This window comes from Octopus bimaculoides, chromosome 15 (assembly GCF_046866305.1).
Source record: "Octopus bimaculoides isolate indiv1 chromosome 15, ASM4686630v1, whole genome shotgun sequence".
Lineage (NCBI taxonomy): Eukaryota > Metazoa > Mollusca > Cephalopoda > Octopoda > Octopodidae > Octopus > Octopus bimaculoides.
The window spans coordinates 46,530,490-46,540,702 of record NC_142942.1 but is presented as its reverse complement, the minus strand read 5'-3'; the positions used below and the strand labels follow the sequence as shown (position 1 = coordinate 46,540,702).

The window sequence follows — 10,213 nt, the reverse complement described above, 5'->3', positions numbered from 1 at the left end:
TTTTTTTTGCGCAAGGGTTCCTTGAGAAATGTCATTTATTTTAAGGGTTGCGCAAGGGTAAAAGGGTCGAGAAACACTGCTCAGAACTGAGCTGCTAGAATCGCGATAGAAAGTACAACAGTGGAAATGATAGAAAGGGCCACAGGGTAGGGTTAGATGAGGCGAGAGTGATAACGGTAAAAAGGGCCATATAGTGGCGAAAGAAGAGAGCAGTAGTAGTAGTAGTAGTAGTAGTAGTAGTAGAAGTAGTAGTAATAGTAGTAGTAGTAATAGTAGTAGTAGTAGTAGTAGTAGTAGTAGTAGTAGTAGTAGTAGTAGTAGTAGTAGTAGCAGCAGTTAAGGCCCTCAGAGCTAATTCCAAGGAGGAGGAAATTTTATCGATCGAACAAACACTCATCTTCGAAAACGACGAAAGTCCATTCAAGATGTAACCCTGACGGCAAGCCATCTAAACACTCGTCTCTAATTTACAATACCGGAACTGCAGGGTACTCAGTTGGGGTACCTTACCTGCAGCTAGGTCGACTGTGCCGTTGGAAATTTACTGATTCGCGTCAGACAGTCAAAACAAATGCCGATGGCACGATTCGAACCTCTGATCTCATATATTTTTCATTGACTCCAACATCTATGATCCTTAATTTCAAACTAATAAGCGTATTAATTAGTCTGTCGACAGCTAATGTCCTGCATCCTAATGACATCAGGTGATGGGGCGATGATGACGATGATGATGATGATGATGGTGGTGGTGGTGGTGTTGGTGGTGGTGGTATTGGTGGTGAAGAAGAAGAAGAAGAAGAAGAAGAAGAAGAAGAAGAAGAAGAAGAAGAAGAAGAAGAAGAAGAAAAAGAAGAAGAAGAATGGTGACGATGATCATCATCATCATGACCTATATCATCATTGTGATGAAGTGTTGGTGGCGGCGATGCTGGTGGTGGTGGTGGTGGCGGCGGGGGCTTTTAGTGGCGGTGGTGGTGGTGGGGGGTTTTAGTGGCGGTGGAAGTGGTTACAGTGGCGTAAGTAGCAGTTTGGGGTGGAAGTAAAAAAGTAACGGTGATAGCTTAGGCGATTGTGGTGGCGGCGGTGGTGGTGGTGGTGGTGGTGGTGGTGGTGGTGGTGGTGGTGGTGGTGGTGGTGGTGGTGGTGGCGGCGGTGGTGCTGGTGGTGGTGGTGGCGGTGGTGGTGGTGGTGGTGGCGGTGGTGACAATGACATACTGATGGTCATAGTGATAGCCATGAAGATGATGATGACGACGACGATGATGATGATGGAGGGGGGGGTCCGCGTCGTCGTGATGGTGGTGGTCATATCGACGATAAAGACGAAGAATCGTGTAAGACCCGATGGCGTGACAAGTATATAATGGTATATTATTGGTCATTAATTCTTCACATTTTGACCACGGAGTGGGTGGGGAGGGAGAGGGGGAGTTAATGGTGACCTGGAGTTGGGTTGTGTTGGTGAAGGGAGTAATAATAGAGGCCAGAAAATACACGTGTGCATATATATATGCATACATATGCATGTATGTATATATCTATATATGCATACACATGTGTGTGTGTGTGTGTATATATATATATATATATATATATATATACATGTAAAAGGTTGAAGCGGATATATATATATATCGATATATATATATATATATATATATATATATATATATATATATATATATATATATATATATATATATATACATACAGACATACGCGCACACATGCACACACATATTTATATACATATCTATGTACATATAGATATATAAATACATACACACACATATATGCACACACATACATATATATGTATATATGTGTGTATATATATGTATGCATGTATGCATGTATGTATGCATGTATGTATGCATGTATGTATGCATGTATGTATGCATGTATGTGTGTGTGTGTGTGTGTGTGTGTGTGTGTGTGTGTGTGTGTGTGTATTTGCGTGTCGTGTAAAATGTGTACAATACATATATATACATCTTTTGTGTAAGCGGTTTGTGCATGACGATTAGTTCCTGAGACTGTAAATCGTTGTTCACTCCTACGCCCAAAAGCCACTACTTCAGCCACCGACACCACCACCGTAATCATCATCATCATCATCATCATCATCACCACCACCATCATCACCACCACCACCACCACCACCACCATCATCATCATCATCATCATCATCATCACCATCATCATCATCATCACCACCACCACCACCACCACCACCACCACCATCACCGTCACTACCACCATCATTATTGCGGATGAAAGTGTGAAAGTGCATGGATGGAAAGCTGGGGGGTGGACGTGGTGGTGGGGTGACAATGGCGATGATGAAGCTGGCGGCGGGGTGTGATGTGCAGGGGGCTACCAAGGGAGATGGGAATATGAATGGCATATGAATTTGGAGTGGAGCGACTCCAAAGATCGATGCTGAACGTAAAAGGCAAGACATCAGTAGTAGTAGCAGCAGCAGTAGTAGTAGTAGTAGTAGTAGTAGTAGTAGTAGTAGTAGTAGTAGTGGTGGTGGTGGTGGTGACTGGAGTTAATGAGAGAAGCCATTTTTTATACTTATATATAATTCTTTTATTAAACCTCAGTCAACGTGAAAAAGAAAAACACTTCATTGACTCAATCAGCCATTTTACGTTACAAAGTCAATCTTATCTGGCAGCTTCATGTATCTTAGCACAAGCATACGGCTATCTTCCTTCAACCGACGTTCGCTTCTGTAATGGTGTTGTTTCTTGTGTAAAAAAAAAAAAAAAAAAAAAAAAGTATAGACAGTATTTGATAAGTTCTGTGCACATAAGTTGTGTATATATTCTATAATAAGCGTTCTGTGCACATGGGTTGTGTATATATTCTATGGTATATATATAGTTGAAATTTACAGAAAAACAGAAGACAAGCAGGTGTATTAGTTTGACGCTCGGGAAGGTGAGAATGTCTTTTACGTTTCGAGCCTATGCTCTTCAACAGAAAGAAGCATATATATATATATATATATATATATATATATATATATATATATATATATATATATATATATATATATATATATATACACGCTGCTGTATGTATATATAAGTTCTGGGTGTATTAGGTTGTAGGTATATGCTGTTGTATGAATATATTGTATAAATAGTTGTGTGTGTATACGTTGCGTATGTATTCTGCAATATGCGTTGTGAGTATATAGGCTGTTGTGTGCATATTGTGTATAATAAGTTGTGCATGTATAAGTTTTGTATATTTCTATAGTATGCACTGTTGGTACATATATACACCGCTGTATGTAGACTATGTCTATAAGCTTTGTGTGTATTAGGCTGTGGGTATATTGTATAATGAACGTTGTGGGCATATATGCTATAGCATGTATATATTGTACAATTAGCTGACAGTGTGTATAAGTTTTGTATATATACTATCATATATTTTGCCTTGTGGGTATATAGGTAGCTGTATGTAGGTGGTGTATATGATTTTTTAATATCTATGTATTGTTTGTATACGTTGTTTAGTTTGCTGGCATATATATATATATAGGCTCTTATTGGCTATATTTAGATTGTATAGTTTGTGTACAAGACTATATATATATAGATGTATGCATAAGCTTTCTATAGGCTGTATATAGATGTTTTTTATGTTGTGTTTGTTGTATATAGACTGTATCAATAGGTGTACATAGACTTTATCTAGGGTCTGTTGATTGCGTATAAATAGACTGTATGCATCGTATAAGTAACCAGTGCGTATAAGTTATATACAGACTCTTAATTGCAATGAGTAGACGGTATTTCTAAGACGATTTTTTGTGTATATTCTTCATAAATTATCTTCGATGGCTGTCTATAAACTGTGTACGAGTGTACAGTGTGTATAACGTATTGATAAGCTGTATGTAAACTAGGTATAGGCTAGTTATGAATAATAGAACGTGAATGGTTTATATGTTGAAAGTATATATGTTTTATATGCTATTTGTGTAAGCAACAGGGAGACGATGTATTCTGGGTTCATCTCTATTGGCAACGTATAAATCCTAAGTCAATAGACCGTGTATAGACCGGGTAAAGGCCACAGCAAAAAAATACCACAAATAAGCAGCGTGATGATTGCCTTTATTTGTATACAGAATATGCATCTGTTGCATGTATAAGTATCTGTTGCGTGTATACATTGTATAAGTTGTGTAGAAAATGCATAGGGTTTATAGAAAGGGTTTATCGGCTTCATAAAAGTAAAAGAGTAAAAGATATATATATATATATATATATATATATATATATATATATATATATATATATATATATATCGATTGTAAGTTCGGGTTTTGGTTTTAAAGACTCAAAATAATTCCTCGCCCCTTCCTCTTTTGACAGTAGGAATCGGTTTAGCGGAAGAAGAATTACATGGACATACGGACATTCATCAAAGAAAAGAAGACACATCAGTAAGTTGATTTCTTATGGCTGTTGTTGTTGTTGTTGTTGTTATTGTGTTTATAGTTTATACTTTGTCGCCATTTTGGTGTGTATATGTATGTATACACGCATCAACACACAGTTATACAAACAATTACACGCTCATACACTTGCATACAAGTGGGTTAATATAGCCATATAAGTAATATCTATACATGCGATATATAATGTATGTATATATGTGTGTATGTGTTTGTGTGTATGTATACATGTGTGAATATATTTTTATACAATTCCTAATAATATTTAATCATAAAAATACAATAAGATTTTTTAAAGATAAACTGGCTATGAGACCCACCCACACACCCTACCGAGTAAAATTGGAATCAGAAGGGTTCATAGGTACAAAATGGTTGAGAACCACTAGTCTAATACTTTTCTACTTCCTGCATTGCATACAGAGAAATTAAAATATATATATTTATTAAATTCAAATTACGACAAACGTAAATAAACAAACGAAGTTTGCTTTTAGAAGAGTTGAGATGTATCGTATAGCTTAATCGGTCAAAGCATCGTGACGCGTAATCACGGGGATGTGAGTTCGAGTCCACAGCTAGCCACCTACACTTTTCTCTGCAAAATAGGGGTAGTTTATCCTGTTCAGGCTATATTATTAGCATTATTCTGCGATTGAGAATTTTAAATCACTTCTTTATATATATTTATACATGTTTACCTATTTATCAATCCAGCTGAGCAAAGAGCCTCCTTTTATCGATTTTCAATGATGTCGCCAATTGATCTCGTTCAAATCTTATATGTGTTATTGATATTGGGACCAAGTGATCTAAATTCAATCTCAATGAACGCCACAACAAACAAAAAGCATGTAATCCGTCTGGGCCTGATGTTTCCTTGGACTCATCTACGTCTCGGATGGGACAGGTCGGCATCAGCTGTGAGCCTTGCCATCAAAAAAGCCAAAGAAGCGTCCCTACTCAACAATATTGACATCAGGTGAGCAGGAAGGAATTTTTCTCGTCGTCGTCGTTGTTGTTGTTATTGTTGTTGTCGTTGCAAGAAGGCGCGTGACTTGGTGGTTAGGTTATTCAGCTCTCGATCGTAAGTAAGGTCGTGAGTTCGATTCCTGGCGGCACGTTGTGTCCTTGAGCAACACACTTTATTTCCCATTGCCCCAGTCCACACAGCTAACGAAAATGTGAACGTTTCCACCAATGCTTGTAGAATGTCATTTATTTGAACTGCATCTACGTTGGCGTAATTGTTTGCTTTTTCTGTGTTGTTCCGGGCACCATCATCTGACTTTTCTTTTCACAGTTGATTTTTCATACAATATATACTTGAAGCAAACGGGTAAGTCACCTTTATAACCGACTAACAAATCAATAAAAGGAGACGACACCCAACAGGAATCAATGAAGACATGCGACAAGCATTTTCCTTTCAAATCAGTAAATGTACTTTAATATTTGCTCTATAAACTCTATAAATATATGTTGCATTAGTCCACATTTACTATCATCAATGCCAGTAAGTGTGCATATATATATATGTATATATATATGTATGTATGTATATATATATGTATATATATATATATATATATATATATATATATATATATATATATATATATATATATATATATATATATATATATACATATACATGCATACATACATACATACATATATATATGTGTGTGTATATATATATATATATATATATATATATATATATATATATATAACATAATTTAATATAATATAATATAATACATACAGGGTGCGGTGAATGAGCTATCGTCTAAATTACGCAGAAATGAAAATAACACTGACATCTCATTTTAATAGATATATTTAACAAAATTACATAAAAATATCTTGAAATACTAAAGAGTAAATTTATTCAATAAAATCGCCATTGGCTTCAACCATGGCCTCCAGACGACTTCGGAATCTCCTGCAACTCTTCTGTACGGTCTCTTTGTTTAAGTTAGGGAATGGTGCTATAATCCTTACCTTCAATTCCTCTTTGGTGTTACAAGGAGTTTTGTATGTCTCTCGCTCAACTGCGCCCCATACATAATAATCAAGGGGGTTGCAGATGGTAGGGGTGATGTAGGCGCAGAAATTGTCTGACAGCCATGACTAGGTTCCCTTGTTTGTGTGGCATGGTGCAGAGTCCTGTTGCCAGACATAGGGTCTTCCAGCAGCCACCTTCTTGACCCAGAGCAGCACTACCTCCTCCAGGCACTTGATGTAGGCCTCCGTGTTGAGTCTGAAGCCATGTGGGAAGATGAATGGAGGAATAACGTCGCCATCACTAGTGATCACTCTAAACACCATGTTGTTGACCGGATGTTTGATTTTTATCACTCTCAGTACATGTTTTGTGGACACTACAACCCAACGGTTGCTCTTTGTGTTCACCATCTGATCCTGACAAAAAAATTTTTCGTCTGAGAAAAGCCAAAGCATGTTCGGTTGGAGAGAATGCTTGAGTTTGTTTAAAAGCTTCGTAGCACGGTCTTTCCTCTTGTCCTTGATGGCTTGGAATAAAAATTGACCCTTTCTTGACTTCTATGAGGAATACCGAATGTCTTAATGCACTATCTGCCATGTCCCTTGCGATGGTCCTGATTGACTTGGAGGGATCATTGTCAATCATGGCCTGGACCTCACCAACAAATTCAGTTCTTTTCTTATCAGAACGATCAGTGTGAATTTTCCGAGCTGCCGTACCTTCATGATCACCATTAGACTCATCCAATTCTTTCCGAATCCTCTGCACAGTCCTCAGATTGACACCCAAACACTCTGAAACGTTCGTATTTGGAGCTTCCGGTGCGAATGCCAAGCAGTACAGCATGTCGTTTCCAAATTTCTGGCAGAGTGAATTGCGTCATGGTACTGTTTTTCTCACTAACGGTGCCCAACTGACCCTACTACGCTGTGTAGTACACAAAATATAAAAAATGGGTGTGTATGTATATGGATATATATATACATACATACATACATACATACATACATACATACATACATACATACATACATACATATATTCTTTTCTTATCGTTGATTTAGCCTCCATTATCGAGATGACAAGTGCAATGCTAAACAAGGAGTCGGTAATTTAGTGCTGTTACGAGACAAAGATAGAGTAGATGCCGTGATTGGGCCGCCATGTTCAACATGTGAGTGTCTCCATATTTGTTTAATTTTCCCTGTATGAACGTATTTTTCTTAAGTTTTCTTTCAAATTTATTAAATATATCTTCTTGTAACAGAATTAACGGATAAGATATCTCATTTCAATTTGGGTTGTACTAAAATATATGGTGCGGTGTATATTCTTGTATATATGCATACATTGGACTTGTACATAAAACTAAACAGTAGATTCAAATGGGAAATATTTTAGAATGCTTTTATGGATGACTTAGCAAATATATACATGTATGCATATGTATATACGTACACATGTATGGTATATAGTGTATCTATGATCGTATGCATGTGTGCGCGTGCGTATATATATATATATATATATATATATATATATATTCTTAATAGAATTGAAGGATAAGGCGGTGAGCTGGCAGAAACGTTAGCGCGCCGGGCGAAATGTTTAGCGGTATTTCGTCTGCCGTTACGTTCTGAGTTCAAATTCCGCCGAGGTCGACTTTGCTTTTCATCCTTTCGGGGTCGATAAATTAAGTACCAGTTTCGCACTGGGGTCGATGTAATCGACTTAATCGCCAGTGACCCAATTTGCTGACTTTTCCGATGGCACGCAGGTATCGATCAATGGTTGAATAACCAAATCCAAGTTCTTCTGCTAGTTCCTCAGCAGTTACGATGAGATTTTGTTCAACCAGGGTTTGCAGGACATTTTCATCGAGCTTTACAGATCTTCCAGGATTAGGCTTGTCTTCTAGGCTGTAGTTTCCGACTCGGAATTACTGGGACCACCGTTGACACTGGCTTACGCTTATTGTCCGATTCCCATATACTGCATTAATATTCCTAGCATTTTCCGTTGCGTTGTTGCCTTTATTGAAATGATAAAGCAAAATATATCGAATATGCTCTTTTGTCACTTCCAGTATAGCTTTGAAAAAATAACTGTTAAAATCGAACTGCACTCTTCAAAACTTGCACTAAGAATAAGCACAAGATAAAATTATTACCTGCTTTTATAGCAAGTTGATGCAGGTAGTTTATCTCGTCTCTCTCTGACTTTTAATTCATGTAAGTGAATAAACCGCATTATTCATGGGATGACCCAATGTGTGTGTGTGTATACATGCGTGTGTGCATATAATATATATGATATACTTATATTCATACCCATATCTACTTATAAATAAATATAAATACATGCATACATGCACATATACACACGCATACACATGAACATAAACACATACAATGTATAATAATACGAATTCAATGTACCTTTTTCTTACCCACTAGCCACCAAATCGGCCGGGCTACTTTCATCTTTCTGGAATCTACCAATGTTCACGCATGCGTCGACTGACCCGGTTCTGGTCGACAAGAAAGTGTTCTCTACCTTAGTACGGATAGCTCCCACCTTGAACAAGTTAGGTGGTGCTTTCGTCCAGCTCTGTAAATATTTCAAATGGTCACGCATTGTGATCGTGTCCCGGCGAAAGATTGACCAACTGAATGTATTTTGTGACTATGCTGCACGATCTGTAGACGAAGCGATGCGCAAGAACAACATGACCGTTGGTGACTGGCAGCTGGTCTCCGATGATTTGTCTGACACGGCCATTGATGACCTGCTGGACATGATTTCCGAGCGCGGGAGAAGTATGGAGTTAATTATTCAACCTTGTATTTGTGTGTGTGTGTGTGTGTATGTATGTATGTATGTATGTATGTATGTATGTGTGTGTGTGTGTGTGTGGTACTCTGAGAGTTTCAAGCCTGATGTTAACCTTCAGCCATATTGAATTTGAATAATAGAAGTTACGGTAATAACAATCAACCTCTCTCATTCAAATTCAATATGGCTGAAAATTAGCATCACGCCTGAAACCCCTCGGAATAGCAACGAATTTGAATCAAACTGTTTTGATCCATACATATATATATAATATATATATATATATATATATATATATATATATATATATATATATATATATATATATATATATATATATATATATACACACACATGGGTGTGTGTTTATCCCACACCAGCGCTTGACAGCTGGTGTTAGTTTGTCTACATTCTCGTAACTTAGCGGTCGGTAAAAAAAAGACCGATGGAATAAGTACCAGACTTAACAAATCCTAAGTACTGGGATCGATTCATTCGACTAAAACTTCTCCGGCATGACCGCACTCCAATGACTAAACCAAGTTGAAGTTAAAGATGTGTTTGTATATGAATGCAGTAACTATAGGTGTATGAATGTGATTAAGGGCTGTATATATATATATATGTTATTTGTATGTGTGCATGTATATGTGTTATTAAACGACCTTTAATAGCTACGGTTTGTTACTTAAGTTTCATGCTGAGCAAGTATAAAAATTTCCTCGACACAGATTAAGTCAGATTTGTATGTATGTATGTATGTATGTATGTATGTATGTATGTATGTATGTATGCATGTATGCATGCATAAATGTATGTATATGTGAAGATTTGTATGTTTTGTTTCACGTATGTATTCTCATGTATATACTTGCATGTCT

General features: G+C 37.1%; 1 protein-coding gene across 1 annotated transcript in view; it reads left to right on the top strand.

The window, feature by feature from the left end:
- The first annotated feature begins 4,407 nt into the window (after window positions 1–4,407).
- Window positions 4,408–10,213, top strand: part of LOC106880844 (atrial natriuretic peptide receptor 3) — an 11,613-nt gene continuing 5,807 nt past the window's right edge. Inside the window, exons 1-4 of the mRNA XM_089363934.1 lie at window positions 4,408–4,474; window positions 5,204–5,468; window positions 7,562–7,671; window positions 8,954–9,316. Coding sequence (XP_089220060.1) covers window positions 5,236–5,468; window positions 7,562–7,671; window positions 8,954–9,316 — 706 coding nt within the window. The 5' untranslated portion in view covers window positions 4,408–4,474; window positions 5,204–5,235. The remainder of the gene's footprint in view (window positions 4,475–5,203; window positions 5,469–7,561; window positions 7,672–8,953; window positions 9,317–10,213) is intronic.